The sequence below is a fragment of the Glycine max genome, chromosome 20 (assembly GCF_000004515.6).
Source record: "Glycine max cultivar Williams 82 chromosome 20, Glycine_max_v4.0, whole genome shotgun sequence".
Taxonomy (NCBI): domain Eukaryota; kingdom Viridiplantae; phylum Streptophyta; class Magnoliopsida; order Fabales; family Fabaceae; genus Glycine; species Glycine max.
Genome location: NC_038256.2, coordinates 36,332,117 through 36,352,961, shown reverse-complemented (window position 1 = coordinate 36,352,961; position 20,845 = coordinate 36,332,117). Strand labels below are relative to the sequence as shown.

Below are 20,845 nucleotides of genomic sequence, written 5' to 3'. Positions count from 1 at the left end.
TATTAGTGTAAAGATTTTAACCCACAAGCACAAGTTTAACTATTGAGAGAAATGATTTTTTATTCGATTTTATTTATTTTTTAATTAAAATTTATATTAGTAAAAATTGATTTTATTTTAAAATTGATTTAAATTTAAATTGATTTGCGTGGTCCAGTGATTAGTGAATGTTGACGGGGACACAATAAATGAAAAGCAACAGGGTCCAATGAGTATAAACTAGGTGTCAAACTCATAGTCTCCCTCAACATCAGCACAGTTTTTTTTTTCCCTTTTTCCGCTTCCACTCCTTTCCCACAGTATTCCATCCCCAACTTCGCTTTTTCCAAGAACCCACCCGCACAGAGAGAGGGAGGGAGAAATATCAACAAACAAAAATATTTATATTTGATTAAAAAAGTCACTCAAATTAAAATATCAATTAAAAAAAAAGGGAGAGCAAGTTAAGTTAGTATAAGACCATCTCCTCAAGCGCGTTGCTCCCTCCTTTCTCTCTCACTCTCACCATGGAGGCGCAACCGCCAACCCCCTCGACCGCCCCGCCGCCTCCGCCGCAGCACCTCAGCTACCCCGACTCCGTGGAATCCTCGCCACGCTCCCGCAACACCGACTCCTGGGACGAGCCCTTCGCGCCGGCGTCGACGAAGCTCCGCCTCATGTGCAGCTACGGCGGCCATATCGTCCCCCGCCCCCACGACAAGTCCCTCTGCTACGTCGGCGGCGACACGCGCATCATCGTCTCCGAACGCGCCACCTCACTCGCGGACCTCTCCACGCGCCTCTCGAAAACATTCCTGAATGGAAGACCCTTCACGCTCAAGTACCAGCTCCCCAACGAGGACCTCGATTCCCTCATCTCCGTCACCACCGACGAGGACCTCGAGAACATGATCGACGAGTATGACCGCACCGCCGCCGCCGCCACCTCCGCCGTCAAACCCTCTCGCATCCGCCTCTTCCTCTTCCCCACCAAACCCGAATCCACTCACTCTATCCCTGCCCAAATTCTCGACACGTCAGCCAAATCGGACGATTGGTTTTTGAATGCTTTAAACGGCGCCGGATTGCTTAACCGCGGGTTTTCGGACTCTGCCTCTGTTAATTGCCTTCTTGGACTTGACGACGAGGTTGCCGGGAACAACCTCGAACCCGGTTCGAAGGACGGTGTGGATGGTGGTGTTGGCGGTGGTGGTGCTTCGCAGGGTGGATCTTTCGGGAACGGGAAGAATTTGAAGCAGGATGTTCACTCCGTTCCTGATTCGCCCATGCTCGAAACGACGTCGTCGTTTGGGTCCACTTCCTCGTCGCCTTCGCTCGCGAACTTGCCGCCGATTAGGGTTCATGTCGTGGAGGATCAGAGGGTGTTGGGGATTGAGGATCAGTTCGCGCAGATAGGGGTTGGTGTGGGGCCGAAGCAGCAGCCGGATGAGGGTTTTGTTTTGCTCTCTTCGCCGCCTCCGCCGCCGGTTCCCGCGACTCTCGCCGCGGTGGGTGTGCCGATTGGGCCCGCCACGGTGGTTGCTGGGGAGCATCATAACCGCGTTGTCTCCGATGATGAGAGATCGGACCATGGGGTTCCTGTTGGGTATAGAAAACCACCCACTCCTCAACCACAGGTTCAGTCACAGACACAAGCACAGTCACAGGCACAAACGCAAACACTTGCTCCTCAATTTCATCAGAAGTCAACTGCTGGTGGCGCCGTTGTTGATTTGCCTTCTCCTGATTCAGTTTCTAGGTATTCTCGATTTCAATTTCTCTATCTGGTTTTGTCTTTGAATTGTTCTGATTGTAAATTTTAATGTTAAGATTGGATTGTTTATTTCATTAGTATGTTGAATCATGTTATTACTTATCGGGTCTGGTTATGAGTGTATAGGGTTAGTAAGGGATTTGGTTCTTGGCGATGGTTTCAATTGGCACTGCTTGAATTAGGTTTTTGGTGTTTTGCTTTGATCCTGCAGTGATAGTAGCCTTGCGAATGCAATCTCGCGTTCAAAAGCTGCTGTATATCAAGAACAAGCTCAGATTCAACCTGGCACTACAAGGGTTCCTAGTAACCCTGTGGATCCGAAGCTTAATGTGTCTGATCTGCATGGTCGGATCCAGATGCAGCAACATGTACATGACCCCGGATATTTGTTGCAACAGCAATTTGAACAGCACCAGCAGCTGCAATCACAACAGCAACAGCAATTTGAACAGCACCAGCAGCTGCAATCACAACCGCAACATCAATTTGAACAGCACCAACACCAACACCAACAGACACTGCCGCAACAGCAGCAACAGTTTATTCATGGCGCACACTTTATTCACCATAACCCTGCTATTCCTGCATATTATCCTGTATATCCTTCCCAGCAACATCCCCAGCATCCCCAGGTTTACTATGTGACCGCGAGACAGGCGCAGGCTTACAACCTGCCTCTGCAGCAGGCTAATATGGGCGAGTCTGCAGGGAACATCGCTTCTAGCCGGCCACAAACTCCACCAAATCCTTCTACATTGGTTCAACAGCCTGCTACTTACAACCCTATTAGAAATGCTCCCATGCCTAAAACTGAAATGAATGCTTACAGAGCTGCAACTGCAGGCAACCCTCAACTAGTTCAAGTTCCTACAAGCCAACATCAGCAGCAATATGTCACCTACTCACAGATTCACCATCCTTCTCAGTCCATGGCTCCCAATTCTGCTGCCCCTGCGAATTATGCTTTTGATTATGCGGATCCTGCTCATGCTCAAATATACTACTCTCAACCTATGGCACCCACAATTCCTTCACAGTACCAGACTATGACTGCTGCTGCTGTGATGATGCAGGAAGGTTCAGCTCAGCATCCCTCAGACAGCGTGAAGCAGCAGCAGCAGATAAGAACCTCACAACCATTATAAACCATTCCTTAAAAAAAAACAATTTTGAAAAAAATGGGTTTGGTTTCCCTTTAAGTTTTTATATGCAGTTCCTATCGTCATGTTTGATAAACTGTTTGTGGTATGTGTATTTGGATAGAAAAAAAAAAAAAAAGAAACTGTGATCATCTTGTACTTTTTCTTCTATGTCATAATTTATAATTTATATAGGAAATGAAATTGGTCCAAGGTTATACTGTAAAAGGTCAAGTCTGAAACATTGTATTGTGAAGTTCAAATATCAATTCCTGAAATTATTGTCATAAACTACTAAAAATAGTGGGTATTCTTTCTTGCTCTGGTCTTGTGATCCATGGTTCATGATACACTATTCATTTCTGTTGATAAGTGCAATGGATGTGGCCATTTTGGACTACTAGCAGTTTGTCCTCGGTCCCTTATATGACCAAAGCCATGCATGAAGGACCACAAGTTTGCACTTGTGCGTGTAGTCATAAATCATACGTCAGTCTGGCCGCATTTTCAATCCTCTTGTTCATTTTTATGTATATAGGAAAATCACGTTTCTGCTGATTGACTTCAGGTTTTGCTGTGCATGACCCAACAATAATGCCCTTGCGAGTTTTAGTTTGAATTTGATTCTCCTTCATGAAAACTACGCCTTGAATTATCATTTACATGTCAGCTTTTAAATGCAATAACAAAAAGAAAAATACTGCCCCTTTTTCTACTGGATTATCAAGTGGGATTCTTTATGATCGTTTCTAGCTGCATAGTATGACTTTATACAGAGATTAGGTAGTCCTATAAAAATTGACGACGCTTGACAACACTCTGTACTTGTATCCTGCTTTGGCCTAATGGCTTACTTATCATGTTATGCAAGAATACTGTCTCAAGCAAATCTCTCTTTCAAGATAACTTCAGGATCTGAATTCAAATGCTCAGTATGCTTACGAGAGCTACTATGTAAAAGGCTGGCACTCTGGAACAGAACAATTTCTTGAGCAAGACACAAATGTATGATGACAACAATTTTAAGCCAAAGTGTTCGATTGATGTGAAATTTTAACGTATAGTGGATTTGAAGATTAATAAAAAAAACCCTCACAACAGAGTGCACGTTACATATGTTGATTTTGCTGAATTTCATGTGACTTTAGTGGCAAGGTACATATAAAATTCGATGTTTTAATGTATTAAAGTAAGCACTAAGTACTAGTTAGTGGTCGATATAAGAATAATTTAACTGTACGAGGTTTAAAAGTTAGGATTAGGCGTAAGATTGAGCTGGTTACATGCTTAGGAGTACAATTTTGCTAGTCTCGAACCAAATAGAAATAATGTACGATTCAGAACAAACAAAACTATGCTTATGTCTCAATATCCAACTATACGCTTGCACGATTAAGCCGCTGCCTACACTCAAATGTTGTCATCCGTGTCTTTAAATTAAAGCCTGGGGACTAGTGGTTGATGCTGACTCTGCTTCAAACAACTATATTGCATACTTGTGATGTATTATTAACATTATCATCCACATTAATGATGTTGCTAACAATTGTCAAATGACTTATGGTCCCTATCTGTTCAATGTCAACGTAGGTCAGGGTCCCTCACCATCCCATAAACTGGTTTTTACATAGAAAAATGCTACCGATTCAATGCACAAAATTGGTGCACTATTGCCGACCGAGGTCTGAGGCAGCCATAGCCCAAAGTGGGAAGTTGGGCAGGTCATGGAAACCCATATAACTATGAGAAAAGCATGGAAGAACAGTGTGTATGTGCACCCCACCGAAATTAATGCAATATTTCAATGCATATTACCTTACCCTTTGCTTCCAAGAACTGAATTCCTTAATGATGGAAAGGGAATCAATGAGCCATTTGCTCAAAATTTGATTCTCTGCCTCCGAAGATTTTAATGGATTGGAGGTGGAGTGTCAAAGGTACCAAGTAAAAAGCTGTCTATCAAGGGCCCCACTTAAGATGATCATAAAGTCCCTAACAACGGTGTTTATTTCTCTTAAATTCTAATCACCAAAAACATTGAGCTTCTCAGGGCTCCACAATTTTTAAACGAAAAGAGAAGCTAGGCCTATAATAGATAAGAGTCATCCGCGTGAACAATATTTCTGTCATAATGAACACACCACGTTTACGTGTTCTTACTGGAATATTTGAAAGCCTTTGCCTTTGTTTAGTAGTGGGAAAGGATGAACAGAATATTTATTAATTCATAACAACCGTGTAATACTAGAAGAGAGAATAAAGATTGCAACTCTACAAATCTTTTCCTCTTTTTAGTATATCTGTATGTGTATCTTTTTCTTACATTCATAAAGAACAACATGTGATATAATCATCCTATATTTCCCCAAACTTTATTCCAATCAATCGAATAACATATCGGCTTGAATCCACATCCGACTCAATGAACAACTTCTAGTTGATGCAGGTTGGCAAGCATATGCTCGGCTTTGCCTATTTATACACAAAAAACAATATTTTTGGAGTACTGTTCACTTAAATCACTTACAAGCTTTTGATTTTCACCCTCACCCTAATTTCACGAGACAGTGATTTTCACCCTCACCCTAATTTCACGAGACAGTGACAAGTGATAAACTGATGACCGTTATTGGAGAAATTTTTGGAGGGTATGATTACAATCACAATTCACATGTTAATGATGTTACATGTCTCGTGACTACGGATAAACAATTTTGGATAATGAATGTTAAGAATAGTCGCACATCGGGTAATTCATGAACATGATAAGTGCTTATATAGCTAGGTAGACCACCCCCTTATGAACCGGTTTTTAAGGGGATCATTCGGATGTCTTTGCTGCACTATAAATTTAATATGGTATCAGAGTCATATTTTGCTTCTGTCCGGTGGGTGCCGCCAGCCCTGGCTCGAGGGGACGTGTTAAGAATAGTCCCACATCGGGTAATTCATGAACATGATAAGTGCTTATATAGCTGGGTAGACCACCCCCTTATAAACCGGTTTTTAAGGGGACCATTCGGATGCCTTTGCTGCACTATAAATTTAATAATGAAGATAATATCGCACTCTACATAAAAAAAAAATGATAAAAGTTGTTTCAATAATTATGTGACACCGAATTATTGTTACAAAAATGGACCTTACAACTTTTAACTTTTAATATTAAAATACCCTCCTTTTTAAAACACCACAAGAAACTCAAAAGAAACTCTGCTTATTTAGCCAAAAAAAGACATTGCTAACAATAATAATAATAATAATTCGCATTTCTGGAGAAGAACAATGCAAGCAGGGACAAATTTTCTTAGCCATAGCTATGAGGATAAAAAAAATCATTCTACAGATATAACTAAAAAAAGGGGTACAATAATTACTCAACAGATACATCAAACACTCTTACACAATTATCAGCTCCACATGAAGCAAGTTGCATACTCGTTTGATCATCCTCATTTTTCTTCCATGCTAGACGGTTTACGGTAGACGCATGGCATATAAAAGGATCTATACGTACAGCAAGAGAAGCAGCCAAACCTGGTGCTGCTATGCTCCCATCATCTGCTCTGTTATAAGACAGATTCCACAACTCTATTTGGCCATTTTCCATTCCAACAGCTAGAAGTCCATTATTCTTCCGATGATGGAGACCAACCCAAGATAATGCTGTTACACTACTCGTAAATTGAGGTAAAGACATAAGCTGCTTGACAGACTCCCTCTCTATGGCCCAGATTTTCACTGTCTTATCCCTTGAACCTGTCGCAAATTCGTGACCATGTGGATTCCAAGAACATGACCAGATAATCCGTTTGTGCCCCTCCTGTCTCACAAGAAGACTATAACTGATTTCACCGGTGCCTGTAAACCACAACTGCGTGATTAGGATATATGCTGAGTTGCAGTAGCCAATAAGAAACTCTTGCAACTATTACAGTACTAAAACAGTCCAGTTAATTCCAGTTAATAACTGTGTCAAAATTACTTTTACTCATTCAGCAATTATATTGCTAAAAAGGGATGCCAACCAGTTAGATAACGGTTAGATCAGTTTCATTAGTTTTCTGCAGGTTTGAGACTTGGACATTCCATCTCAAACACTGTCAGGTGTCAACCAAGGAAAATTACCAAATAATAATAATAATGGAAAGGTGCAAACTCATATGCCTAAACAATGATGACACATCTACCTGTTCTTGTGATTGAAAAAACAGAGAACTGGCGATCCCTCGAGACAGTCAAAAGAAAGTTGTCATCATGTGAGAACTCCATCTGTGTCACTGTTAAGCTGTGGGATTGCAGGCGGCCGACTGCTTTCCATGAACCCACCTGCCAAAGCCATACCTCTGCAACTGCTGCAGATTGAGCCTGCAATGCATAAAACGTATGTGCAATAGCAATATCAGTGATAAAGCAGAAAAGTGAACAAGGTAGAGAACTAGAGACTAACTAACAACAATCTAAAGCAGCTTGGTTGAATGAAGATCAACACAATAAACAGTGTCTATCCATCAAGTTATGAGATATGCAAGCAACAAGGATTTCCATACAAGTAGGAACTAAATCTTCTGTCTAACAACAATAATACAGGTGTGCACAGCTAAGACTAACACCACTCACCTTACATGAAGAAGCAACAAGCTCACCCTTATGATCACAACATAAAGAAAATAGTTCGTTTCCATGACCATAGAGTTTGTGTGATTCAGGCCAAAGTGTATGCCAAGCCAGTTGATCTTCAATAGGTGGTTCAGTGAACACAGTTGGAACTGCATCAGGAATAGTTTCAATGGTGTCAAGACCATCGATCCCACTTCTTTTAGGGGCCTCATGCACAGCTGCAATGTAGAATTGCCATCAAAATTATTAATTTTTGAAAGACAAGCATGCCAAATAACATTTATAACTGTTTCAAAAATTAAGTTTCGCATAGGAAAATGAAACAAGGGGTTTTAGACTTTTAGTATACTAGTTTCCCATTCTATGATATCAGTCAACTCTTGGGTTGGACCCATATCCTCAATGAGAGATGGACGAGCAAATGTGTAGCTAATATGGTATGGGTTTAAGAGACATAAAACACAAAATATTTGGATTTTAGTAGCTACATCTAAGTTAATCTTTAAAGATTAAAAAAGTTAACATGTAAATTACATTGAAGTATGAATTAGCTTAGTTTGGGTGCAATTTTACCTGACTATCATGTATCAAGACTAATAAACCACCTGTTTATAATTTTTTTCCTTAACTAATTGCATCCTTTTGTTTAGCTTCCACCATTGACTCTATCTGTTTAAGCAATTAGAACCAGATGTCGTCGCTATAAAAGTTAACAACAGTAGATAGTGATGAGAAAGGCTGAAAGAGCACCAAAATTTGACAATATGATTATCATCTCTGAATCTGTTTGTTACGCATCACATTATCAATTTCAACTTTCAATGAAATGACTAACCTTGAGCATAAATAGGTTTCTGTGATAGTCCAAGAGCTGACATATTTGCACCCAAAATCTGAACATCTCCCATGATATCATCGGAAGAACAGGACTTCTGCAAAGTGGCATTATTTAATGTCTTCAAAAATGATAACGGGGCTTCAAACACTCTGGCAACTTTTTCTTCAGCTCCACAGAGAAAACGATGATTCCCCTTACTATGAATAACTGCCATACAATTTATATCATGTCCATGAACTTGAGGGCGAGCTATTTCATGCCAAAATTCTCCATCTTGGAGAGAAGCCTCAACTTTCCACGGAGCATAAATTCTAGTTGTCTGCAAAGTTTCGCATAGCAACAACAATTTTCAGAGCCAATACAAATTCAAGAAAAATATTCGGAGTTATTATTTGAAATACCAATAGCAGAAACTGAAACAATTACACAAGCAGCTAGAATTTCATTATTCTACTCTTCAAAAACACAAAATTCACATAGCCAGTGCTCATATACTAATTAATAAAGTAGACAACGGAGTGCAAGCTATTTTTGAAATTCAAGTCCATATGAAATCATAATAGATAAAATAATAGACATGATTGATCAATAGTATATAGCCTTTGTGAACAGAATGTGTTTTAAATAAATACCTGGTCATGACTGACGGACATGATATAATCACCAGATCTAGCCCATGCAATATCAGTCACTGATGCAAAATGACCAGAGGGGACCTTTTGTGGCAGCCAATTATCATTACCAACATTTTTCCAAAGATGGAAAGATCCACCATATCCATGTGCTAAAATTGAATCTCCATTTGGGCTCCAATGGCCACCATAGAACCCCAGAGCACAGTGGCTTAGTTCCCCAACAGTGACCACATTCATCCAGACACCAGAAGTCTTTTCAGGTTGCCAGATCATCATAGTCTTGTCCATAGATGCAGATAAGATACTTTGGGGTTGATAATAGGCATCCTCTTCCATGGGTGCAACCAAAGGGGGTTGCCACATTACTGAATATACCCAATCCTCATGTCCAATTAAAAGAGATTCTAAGGATACCTGAAAAGAAGATGAACCAGCCACAAGCACGGGACCTTCTATATAGGATGATAAGCTTATTTCTCCTTTCCTGTCTATGCCGTGTCCATTGGACATAGAGCTACGTAATGCCATCTTCCAAATTCGTATGCCTTTATCCTGAGATGAACTAACCAGAAAAATATTGTTTACTTCCCCATTGATGCTTATAGGTAATGAGAAGTCCAAACTCCGGATCCAATCTGTATGCCCTTTTAGCTCACATGCATGTACAAACTGGGTTCATATGTAAAAGAAAAGTAAAATAACTTCAAACACAAGCCGCCAGATAAAACTATAAGAAACCAAAAGTTCAAGTTAATAATATACAACTTAGCGGATAAAGATACCTTTCCTGACCTTCCACCACAATAGAGGTGAATCTTGTTATCTAATCCTCCCATTGCAAGGACAATTTGCCCACTATCTCCAGGCAATTCAGCTAACGATAGGGTTACCATAGATTTAGAACCAACAGAGAAAGAATCCAGGCACGATAATTTACAGTCACCTAAAATGATGAAGCAAGTCTCAATCGATGTAGATTATAAAATTACTAACATGGTACTAAACGGATTGGGAAATATGGCTTACCGCTTCCTGTCATTGGAAATGCAAGTTCCCATACACAAGCAGTGCCATCTGAAGAAGTAGATGCAAACATTGCCTCAGTTTGAGAAACCATAATTCCACTAATGCATGTAACACCTTTCTTGTGTGATTGTGGCAGCTGTAACACTTGCCTCCACTACAAACAATTCAGAAGACAAAAAATGCAAGGAACAATAATTTATAATTCCATCTAGGTTCCCAACTGACAAGTATCTCTCATAATTTATTTGTACAAAAATTGAAGAAAAAAGGAAGAAATTGTACCTTCCCATCAGCAAGGGACAGTTCCCACAAAATAATAGCACCATCTGCATCTCCAGATAGCAAATAGTGCTGCTCCAATTGTTTTGCTGCACATCAAAGGGAAAAGGCATATTAACAGTTCATAATATTTTTTGAACCTTGATCCATATCCCAGTAAAACTTTATGGTAGTAAAAAAAATGAACTTGCAGAGTTCAAGTTGATAAGAGATGGAGAAAGATAGTACCTTTAAATAGAAACCTGCTAGATGGGAGCCAGTGAGTGCAATTCACAACTGCCTTGTGACCCGGGAGAGTAGTCAAAATTTGAGCACTCTGCGAACACCCCAAAAAAAAGAATAAAAAGATGAGAAAATCAAAGATAAAAGGAGAGTGTAAAAGTAGAAAAAAGTGAAAAGGGAACCTTGGGGCAGAAAATAGCAACGGCGTTGTGAGCTCCAAAAGAGAGCAAACCAGAAGCACCCCATGAAACGTTGTTCACTATTCTGTTGCATCCCGCTCCAATAAACACCCTTTTCACTTCGACTTCACGCATTCTCACGCACTGTGCACGGAGGGAGAAAAACTTTAAAGGCGCCGAAAGCTTTGGATTTTCGATTCTCAGGCGAGAATGGCGACGCGCCGCGATCGTTGGAATGAAGAAAGAGCATTGGGCCACCTAGTGGACTTCGAGTGTGTATTTGCAAGGTTGTTACTATTAAGCCCAATGAAATTGCTCTTGTCCCACACTGAAAGAATGAATAAAAAAAGAAAAAGAGGAGATTTGTGAGAACTCTAGATGGATATTTAATGTTGAATGTGGTTTCCATAACCATAAAGTGATGGGAATATTGTTTGATCATTTACATGTTGGTCGTTTAATAAGTAAAGAAAAAACCAAGATTAACCAATTGATAAAAAACATGGTGAAGTCTAATCAAAATTTGTTGACATTCAAGGTTCAAGATCAAACAAATTTCAGTGCCATCAAAACTATATACAATGAACATTGGAGACATCGTCTCCAAGAAAGGGGTTCAAGGACATAAATACAACATCTGATAAAGTTGATGGAATGCGACCAGTATGTTTATTGGTTTAGGCGGCTAGAAAATGAAGATGTCGTCAAAGATATAATGTGAGCACACCCAAATTTCATCAAACTCTTGAATTCATCTCCAATCTTGTTGATTTGTGATACAACTTACAAGACAAACAAGTATTGTCTTTTGCTGTTGGAAATTATTGGTATCACTTAAACAAGCATGACTTTCGATGTTGCCTTTGCTTATTTAAGTTTTGAGAAAACAAATAATTTCAAATGGGCTTTACGCAAGGTGAAAGTATTGTTTATGAAAAATAATGTGTTGTCTCATGTTATTGCCAGTGATAGGAATCTTGCTTTCATGAATACATTGGAGACAATGTTTCTTTCTTCAACCAACTTATTATGTATGTTTCACATTAATAAGAATGTCAATACAAAAGGAATAAGGGTGAAGAGTGACAACATATATGGATGCTTGGAAACTATTGTTGCAGTCTCTGGATGAAGTATCATATATTGCACACTTTAAGAACTTTACAACCCAGTGCACACATTATAAAACATTTGTTGACTATGTCCAGCAAACATAATTGATGCCTTTTAAGGAGAAATTTGTATAAGCATGGGTTGATCGGATCATGCATCTTGAAAACACAACAACAAATAGGTATATAAATTTTTTGACATTAATTTTTTTGGCTTAAGTTTTATTTTATTAAATTAAGATAATTATTCACAGGGTTGAAGGTGCACATGGTAGATTGAAGAGGTTGCTTCGTGATAGCACGAGAGATTTGAATAATTGTTGGGATGCAATGAACAACATGGTTGTCTTGCAGCATACAACAATTAAGGCTTCGTTTCGGAAAAACATAAATGTGGTCGAGCACAAGTTTAATACCCCAGTGTATAAGTTGCACGACTTTGTATCAAGAGAAGCACAAGACTTGATTTTCCATGAGTTGCAATGGGTTAACACTGTAGTTCTAATTTTTGGAATACCACTTCGATCTGTCCCCCTACAACAAAAATAAAAACAAATGGTACCCCAAAGTTTGTGAAATCTATCAAGCGTAAACCTTCAATGTGGGAGCATGTCAATGAAATGAACACAATGATTGGTAGTTCAAGAACTCCAACTGTCGCTCGTAAGGGTTAACGTGACAACAAGAAGAAAAAATGGACAATTATATGGATGAATTTCCCGATGAATTGCAAGAATGCATTTTGAAAACATTGTTGATGTCCAAGCGAATGGAAATTGTGGTTACCTGACAATTGTAGTTGTGCTAGGCTAGGGTCAAAAGTCTTCATCTCTTGTTTGCCAAGATTTGATTCAGAAACTTAAAACATGACACTTTGTCTATGTTCAATTATTTGGCTTAAAAGAGAGACTGTTGGAATTAATAACATTTTTGTATATCGAACATGGTTCAGTGCCTTATGAGAAGTGGATGACCATTCCCGACATAGGTTATGTCATTGCTAGTCAGTATAATATTGTATTGGTCCACTTATCTAGACTACAGAGTTAGACCTTCTTTTTACTTAGGCGTCTCATGCCAACAAAGCCCAGTCTCATTTCCATTGGACTTGTCAATGAAAATTACTTTGTGCAGTATATAATATCTACTAAACATACGATTTACCTTTATAAGCTAATATTGATTTTTTCACTAACTTTGTCTTGTGTATGTATGATAATGAAGCTTTTTTTAAAGGATCGTTATCCCTTGCCTCCTGTTGTACCACAATGGAGAAACTACTGCACTGTAGAAGCCCACTCATGGCATAGGCCTTACAATCAAAGCATACAAGATTTCAACACAATACAATTGCAATAAGTTAAAAGATCTCAATATGTAGTAAACCTTTCTAAGGATTGAAATATGCAATAGACCTTTCTTTAAATATGTAGTAGACATTTTGTTCGTGGCAAATGTTTGATGTGTATTCCATTATTTTTATGGATGTGAACCTCTATATGTAGTTGACATTTATATGAAATTGTATGCAATACATGTCATTTTCATAGACTTTTAAAAATTCTGGAAAAATATTAAACGAAATTGTGATTCCATTGTGCACGTTGTACATCAGGATCACAATTCGATTATACATTGTGCACAACAGAATCACACTTCTGTTTAGTTTTTTTCTCCAAAAAAAAAATACGAAACGGAAGTGTGATTTCGTTGTGCACGTTGTACAACGGAATCACACTTCCATAACATTGTCATGTTTTAATCCCTTGTAAAATGAGATTATGATTTTGTTGTGTATTTTTTCCATTCCCGCTCCCTTGTATGCAGCGGAAATACGATGCTATAATGTTTTTCTGGAAGGAATAATCTTAGAATTTTTAGGAATGATAGAGATCAATAATAACACCGTTTTTGCGATCTCTTATAAATTTTTTTTAGAGAAAAAATGAAGGCCAGTTAAATAAAACATACAGAAGTTTTTATCCTAATTAAAAATATTAAATTCAACTAAACAAATTAAATATGTTAATATATTATTTTTAATATAAAATTATTCATTATTTTTAATTATAAAATGTAAAAATAATAATATAACACACTCACTTTAAAGATTTTTTTCATATGTAGGACAAGAAAAACTTAATATCTATAATAGTGAAAAGTTCATATTTCTCTCATTTTCTTTGTTGCTATTTACACTAAAACAAATAAAGGGGTTGGTTTAAAAAAATGCACAGTACATAACAGAAGTATATATGTTAGTTTATATTCTTTTAAAGAGTAGTATCCTTAAATCATTCTAACATTTTTTCAATTCCAAATAAAAAAATAATCACGTAGAAAGAAAAATTAATAATTTTCTTACTAAGTAATCATGAAAACTATTAAATTCAATTGGCACATTGGATACACAATTTTCCAGGAAAAAAGTCACCTCTTTGATGTGAAATTTCAAAATTGTAAAAGCTAAGAACTAGTTTAGTTCTTGAAATGAATTTATATTTGTGGTGGATACAATTCCAAATTTTCAACGTAGAAGCCATAAGTTTGGAGCCAATAAAGATTGATAAAATCTCCAAGAATTTGAGTTCAATTTTCGGTATCGACACGAGAATTTTGTTGATGAATAGGTCTGTCCTGCGACTCTGACGAGCATGCTGTCCAATTTGCAGAAAGAAAAAAATCATAATTTTGCATAAAGCGTCAACCCCCATAACAATTTGACTGAGACAACCCACCGATTGAAAACGCCAGTGACAGAAACGAGAAACTAGGTACGGATTAGCGCATAAAGAATAAGTAATGAGATAGATAGATCACAGAAGCGAAGCGAAGCGTCATGTTACCCAAAATGTCAACCATGTCTATGTCTATGTCCATGTCCTTGTCCTTCCAATCTGACATGCTCTCTACTCTGTGCAAAGGCTCTTCCACCTTCTGCTCCCTCCCACGCGCCACCGCTCCCTTCCGCCTCAGGGCTTTCTCCACCGCCTTCGCCGACAAGCCCTCCGTCTGCACCGCCGACGAACTCCACTATGTCTCCCTCTCCAATTCCGATTGGAAACTCGCTCTCTGGCGCTACCACCCTTCGCCTCTCGTTAGTTTTTGTTTCTTCATTCGAATCGCACCTATTTCTGTTCTCTCTTTATAATTTTGTTACATTTTCTTAGGATACTATGTTTGTTTCGTAGGCACCTCCGAGGAATCATCCTCTGTTGCTATTGTCGGGAGTGGGAACTAACGCCGTTGGATATGACCTTTCTCCTGAGGTATTCTACCTTTTTTAATTTATAATTTTTCTTTTGATTTTATTTGTATCCCAAGTTTATTTTAGATCCCTCCATCGTAATTGTCAAATTGTGTGTGTTTCTATTCTCTGTTTAGTTTGCCTTTTAAGTCTACTTGTTGTGTGCTCTGTTTGTTTTCTTTGGTTTTCATTTTCGCTTCTTGGAATTTTTTGTCGATGCTTGTATATTTATCATCGACGGAATATGGTTTACTTGTGCTAGTAAACTTGTTATGAAATTTAGTGGGGCAATTGGATGATTCTACACAAGGAAGTTTCGTGGTTATGCATTCATATTTGGATGTAGTAGTGACTAATTCCTCAAGGTACTGAAATCCATAGTATATCACTGTGATAAGACTAATCTAAATTAAGGCGATACTTCTTGGACGATGCTAAAATCAAAACAGAAATTATAAATCATTGACATCATAAATCATAGTCCATTGTCTACAAACAAGAATAGTACCTATTCCATTCTCATTCCCTCCCTGAGAATCATCAATAAAGACGATAGCCTTCATGTCTAGTTCACCAAGCAAAAATGCTTCTAAGCTTATTTCTTATACATGCATGTATGTCTTGTATCTGGCTGTATAAGATTTCCATAACTTATTTTGCCTAAAAATGCTTTGATGCTTCACAAATAACAATAGTGAAGTATCCAAAAGTATCAATTTTAGATATGTATTGAATATGGATATGTGAAACAAAATCTTTTGAGTTTTGACACTAATGTACTCTTGTAAATTGCAGTTTGATTGCAAAATTCTGAATGCCTCTTCCCTTAAAGAATGCACCAAAGCTACTTCTTTTGATTCTATATTATTATTATTATTATTATTATTATTATTATTATTATTATTTCCTCCATATTGTTCTGGTTTAAGTTTCATTTTTCCTCTGTATTATTCTTTGTGATCAACCTGTGTTTGAGTAATTAATGATTTTGTTTGCCTAATTATAGTTTGTCGGTAGTATTTTCTTTTCTGATTTTATGTATCAGGCTTCCCACTAACACATGGTATGTACTGCAGTCATCATTTGCACGTTACATGTCTGGTCAGGGATTTGAAACTTGGATTCTTGAAGTACGAGGAGCTGGGTTGAGTATTCAGGGTTCAAATTCCAAGGATATTGAACAGTCTGCCAATGCAATGTCTGAGAAGATGAAAGCTGCTTCAGAAAGTGCTATTGCTACCAATGGAGCAGTGGCTTCAAACAAAGAATTGAATAACGTCTCTTTTTGTGCGGTATCTGAACCTGAGATTTCTGCCCCTAATGGAGTAGAAACTGAAAATGTGGCAATCCAAGGTGATCTAACTAGGTTAGGTACTGTTTGGGATGAATCAAAGTTGGTGGCAAGATTGACCGAGACTTTAATGTTTTTGTCAGAAAGAGTCTCTGGGTTTCTGAGTGAAAGTCAATCAAGGGTGATGTTTACCAAATTTCTAGATCAGATTTCAAAACTTTTGGTGGATTCTCCATTATATGAACAATTCAATGAGGTAAGGGGAAAGCTTTCAACTTTGTTCGAAACAAAGCAAAACACTGGTATTACTAGTCAAATAACTGATCTGAGTCAAAAACTAGTAAATATTATCGAGGAAGGTCAGCTATCTGTTTCTCCTCCATTATTTGATCTACAAGCTCGCTTTACTTCTACAATCGAAGATTTTCAGAAGCAACTTGACTTGATGGTGAAGTATGATTGGGACTTCGATCATTACTTGGAAGAAGATGTTCCTGCAGCGGTGAGGTGACATCTTATTGTATCAATCACTTATTAATATTATTAACAGTAATTAACAATCATATCATCCGCAATACCTTTTTTTTACTTGTTATTTACAGGAAACTCTCTGGCTGCATATCCCTTATAAGACTTTTTTTGTTTTACCTGTACAGATAGAATACATAATGAAACAAAGCATGCCTAAAGATGGAAAATTGCTTGCAATTGGACACTCCATGGGTGGTATCCTGCTTTACTCCATGCTGTCACGGTTTGGTAAGTTTTATGCTTTTGGTAGTATCGATTGATCATTAGCCATTTTGCCTTTATTTGTTATTATATTCTTATTCTTGTCTGTTTGACATTTGTCATTGCCTAAACTACAATGTCCAATCATTGTTTAATGGGGTGGGGGGAGGTATAATATTTGGATTTGGAAATTCCTGTTGTAGCCTGATATTATATTATCATGATGTTCATCTATGGAAGGTAGCTTTCTTCTATTCTGCTGTTGAATTGGCCAAATATTAGGTTAATCATTAGATATCAAGACTTTGAATCAATCTTCAGTCAATGTTTTTACTTTGGGAGGAAAATTCTATGCAACAACTTGTCTATGAAAATCATTAGCCTACTATCTATTTTTTCAATTTTGATTGAGTCACTGACAATAATCCATATCAATTTCTTAGCCCAACTTGAATATTCCTCATTCGCTATTAACTTACTTGAAACAGAATCAACTATAAATCTTGACAAATCACAATAAGATCAAACTTAGAACTTTATGAAATTTCATCGTTATATTGATTGAATATATGATCAAGTATAATCCTATTAAAGATAGATTACATATTAAAGTCTTTATACATGATTAGTCTTCTGAATAAGAGGTGACAAAAAAGTCAAACAAATGAATTTATGTTTTTTTTTATAAATGAAAGTAGGATTCAATCTGTATTATATCTGCTGGCTGATGGATTCTTACATAGAATGATCTTACTCCCAAAATCACTTCTACCCTTCTATTTTGCCATAACACATTTTTTGTGTTGCAACTTTGGTAGCTACTTAAAAAAACTAATACACAGTAACACATGTTACTAGTAAGCATAGAAGTGTAAATCTAGGACAAGCAGGGCATCACCTCTTTACATATACTGACACATCTGTATTTTCATCTGCTTAGACATGTATAAAATAAATATGTAAGTTATTTACTTAATATTTGTTTTAATTTCATGTAAGGTTTTGAAGGAAAAGAATCCAACTTGGCTGCAGTAGTTACACTGGCTTCATCTCTGGACTACACATCATCCAAATCAACTCTGAAGTTACTCTTACCGCTAGTAAGTGAATTGTTTAGTTGTTTCTGGTTACTTCCTAAGTAGATTTAATGATTAACTTGCCCTAATATCTGTTAAGGTACTAAATTTAGTCACTTGTTGAACAGGCAGATCCTGCACAGGCTCTGAATGTTCCTGTTGTTCCTTTAGGGGCAATGTTAGCAGCAGCTTATCCTCTTTCTTCTCGTCCACCATATGTATTCTCATGGTTAAATACTTTGATTTCTGCTGAGGACATGATGGATCCAGATTTATTAAAAAGACTTGTTTTGAATAACTTTTGTAAGTATTTTTATCCATTACAAATCTAAAATTATTCATGAGCCTACACCTAATAGTTTAAGGTTTTAGGAGGATTGGTTGTGAACATGGTATCAGAGCTGCTTTGAGCAAGTGGTAAGGAGTTTGATTCTTTTCCCCATTCTTTTGAATTTTGGTACAAAGAGAAATGAGCTAGTGCTTAGGATTATTTGTGACATAGCATGGGATATAGTTTCTTTGAACTGCTGGGTAGTGCCCTTCAGATAGTAAACTTCATTTTGGAACCAGTAGTGATAAGTCAATATCTGGGTTGTCATGTCACAACTCTGTTGTTAAATTGCAAACTATTGATTCTTATCTTCCGTAATTGCGAAATTCAATTCATTTCCAAAGTGCAGTTGATATTTTAAATAATGGTGGAGTCAACAGCTTCATTGTTGGATTAATACTATCAGGCAAAAATTGAATAATTCCTGGCCTTTCATATTCTCTTAAGAAAGTGTGAAAGAGCAATCCATTCTTCTAATGTGTATTTTAAGTGTCAAATTTGTGGAATACATTCTTTGTGGACTTAACAGTTTGGTTTCTCATGTTTTGGATTCTTACAGAACCGCTGTTCGACATGCCTTCTTTCTAATGCTTATTTAGTTGTTTCAGTATTTATAAACTATCCTGGTGGCTCCATTTTAGAGATATTAAGAATTGTGTGTTATACATTATTATTTTACAGAATCTTAACAAGTAGGATATTTGTAGTTAAAACTTATATAGTCTGGAATAACACTGTTACAGGAAGTGCAGTGCACATATTTTTATTCTTTAGTTAAGCAAATTATATATTGACTAATCAATATTATTAACACCCGACCTTCATATGATACAATTACAACTGGTAGGCACCATACCCGCAAAACTTGTCTTGCAGCTCACAACAGCATTTCGAGAGCGTGGTTTATGTAACAGGAATGGGACCTTTTTTTACAAGGATCATCTACACAAAAGCAATACCCCTATCTTAGCTATTGCTGGAGACCAGGATCTGATTTGCCCACCTGAAGCTGTGGAAGGTATTTTTTGATCGTAGGCATAGATGTTTTATTTCCCTGTTTTGCTATTTCAAGAAGTGAATATTCTTAAAGGTATTTTGTGAACAGAAACCGTTAAGCTAATTCCTGAGCACCTGGTTACCTATAAAGTTTTTGGAGAACCTGGAGGCTCACATTATGCTCATTATGATTTGGTTGGAGGAAGGCTGGTATGAACTTATTCCTTTGGTTGTTGATGTTCATGTTATTTTAGATTAGGAAATTGTCAAGAAGGAAAGAATAACATGCTCAATTTTATATTGTAATTAATTGGTTATGGCCATGTTGGTTGTCCCACACGAATTTTCTCAGAGCTTTCTGTTCTATTCTGACCTTTCTAGTTTCTTCTCCAATTAATATACCCTTACCATGTTTTTTCTCCCTTTTGCTTCGTTCTTAATTTTTTTCCATTTTTAATTGTCTTATTTAAGCATTGCTTGTTTCTTTCGTGTCAAGAATTTGTTTTGACATAAATAATTAGTCTATATTTTTTTTACCCTACTGCTACTGCTGCTTTCTTTGTGATCTCTTTTCTATGATTATTTTGAGCACAGGCGGTGGAGCAGGTGTATCCATGTATAATTGAATTTCTTAGCTGTCACGACAAGTGATGTACACCGTCAATTTTCATCTAATACATCCTTCTTGGATCATGCTTGATAACTAAATTCCAAACAGGTGTGAGATGTCTTTCTCATATTGCCTTTTGTACATTCCGTTAGAGCTTATGCAACACTTGCCTATGTTGTTGTTGATTGTACAGACAACTGAGACAATAATAATTGTTTGGTTATTTTACTAGGTACATTAAATTAAATTATGAAGAAAAGTTAAAAGAATTTATCAGAGACCTTTTGTGCATTGGAGTAAGGAGGTTCAGCATTTTTGTTTCCTAACCATAGCAGCAAAAGGTAGGACTCTGGAATACAATCGAGGATATAGAAATAGGAATTATAAGGAGTCTAATTGTTTTTTTCAGCATTGCCTCTCAATTTCTGTAAAATATATGTACAGAATTTCTTACACGATACTTTTCATCATGACTATAACCTGCCTGAGTTTCTTAAATGTGTTTCACCAAGTGGGGTTTGTGTGCTTGACAAGACTACTCCGATCTGAGTTCCTATACAATATGATACACGGATACTTCAAAATTAGAGACATATTTGTATCATATCCATTTAGGTATTAGAGGTGTCAGGGGTTAGTTTTGATTCGGTTCTTACACAAAAAAAAATAAAAAAATTCTTACCATTTCTAATGAAAGTAATATGTAGTTCAATTTAATTTGACTTGAATGTAATTAAATTAGATTGAACTTTGGATTGA

The 20,845-nt window shown here is 37.2% G+C and overlaps 3 protein-coding genes across 6 annotated transcripts; 2 read left to right on the top strand and 1 right to left on the bottom strand.

Moving 5' to 3' along the window:
• Positions 1-251: 251 nt before the first annotated feature.
• LOC100784396 (neurogenic protein mastermind) lies at positions 252-3,179 on the top strand. The gene is made up of 2 exons (XM_003555875.5): positions 252-1,738; positions 1,965-3,179. The coding sequence occupies exons 1-2, from the start codon at positions 507-509 to the stop codon at positions 2,896-2,898; spliced, it is 2,166 nt and encodes a 721-aa protein (XP_003555923.1). The 5' UTR covers positions 252-506; the 3' UTR covers positions 2,899-3,179.
• Positions 3,180-6,178: 2,999 nt separating this feature from the next.
• Positions 6,179-11,106, bottom strand: LOC100783870 (elongator complex protein 2). Its single transcript, XM_003555874.5, has 10 exons — positions 10,695-11,106; positions 10,519-10,606; positions 10,294-10,379; positions 10,012-10,165; positions 9,768-9,928; positions 8,983-9,654; positions 8,348-8,669; positions 7,513-7,730; positions 7,083-7,260; positions 6,179-6,753 (listed from the first exon to the last, which is right to left on the bottom strand). The coding sequence occupies exons 1-10, from the start codon at positions 10,824-10,826 to the stop codon at positions 6,266-6,268; spliced, it is 2,499 nt and encodes an 832-aa protein (XP_003555922.1). The 5' UTR covers positions 10,827-11,106; the 3' UTR covers positions 6,179-6,265.
• A 3,114-nt stretch (positions 11,107-14,220) lies between these two features.
• Positions 14,221-20,584, top strand: LOC100793924 (uncharacterized). Of its 4 annotated transcripts, XM_006605874.4 has the most exons (10): positions 14,221-14,900; positions 14,995-15,072; positions 16,127-16,843; positions 16,998-17,100; positions 18,073-18,173; positions 18,278-18,452; positions 19,328-19,498; positions 19,586-19,686; positions 20,071-20,194; positions 20,319-20,584. In XM_006605874.4, exons 1-9 carry the CDS (start codon positions 14,643-14,645, stop codon positions 20,125-20,127), a joined length of 1,761 nt encoding a protein of 586 aa, XP_006605937.1. In that variant the 5' UTR covers positions 14,221-14,642; the 3' UTR covers positions 20,128-20,194; positions 20,319-20,584. The 4 variants fall into 4 exon arrangements, with proteins under 4 accessions (XP_006605937.1, XP_014628363.1, XP_014628365.1 ...); XM_014772877.3 differs by lacking the exon at positions 20,319-20,584 and having other exon boundaries at positions 19,571-19,686; positions 20,071-20,085; XM_014772879.3 differs by lacking the exons at positions 19,586-19,686; positions 20,071-20,194; positions 20,319-20,584 and adding an exon at positions 18,522-18,566 and having other exon boundaries at positions 19,328-19,420.
• Positions 20,585-20,845: the final 261 nt, after the last annotated feature.

Bases quoted from the DNA above. Each gene is read 5' to 3' on its own strand.
- LOC100783870 (XM_003555874.5), bottom strand. From the start codon at position 10,826: ATGCGTGAAGTCGAAGTGAAAAGGGTGTTTATTGGAGCGGGATGCAAC. The intron at 10,166-10,293 runs GTACAATTTCTT...AATTGTTTGTAG, and splicing joins TGTCCCTTGCTGATGGGAAG to TGGAGGCAAGTGTTACAGCT. The intron at 7,261-7,512 runs GTGAGTGGTGTT...TATGCATTGCAG, and splicing joins TTGTTGCTTCTTCATGTAAG to GCTCAATCTGCAGCAGTTGC.
- LOC100793924 (XM_006605874.4), top strand. From the start codon at position 14,643: ATGTTACCCAAAATGTCAACCATGTCTATGTCTATGTCCATGTCCTTG. The intron at 15,073-16,126 runs GTATTCTACCTT...TATGTACTGCAG, and splicing joins GATATGACCTTTCTCCTGAG to TCATCATTTGCACGTTACAT. The intron at 19,687-20,070 runs GTATGAACTTAT...TTTTGAGCACAG, and splicing joins ATTTGGTTGGAGGAAGGCTG to GCGGTGGAGCAGGTGTATCC.
- LOC100784396 (XM_003555875.5), top strand. From the start codon at position 507: ATGGAGGCGCAACCGCCAACCCCCTCGACCGCCCCGCCGCCTCCGCCG. The intron at 1,739-1,964 runs GTATTCTCGATT...TTGATCCTGCAG, and splicing joins TCTCCTGATTCAGTTTCTAG to TGATAGTAGCCTTGCGAATG.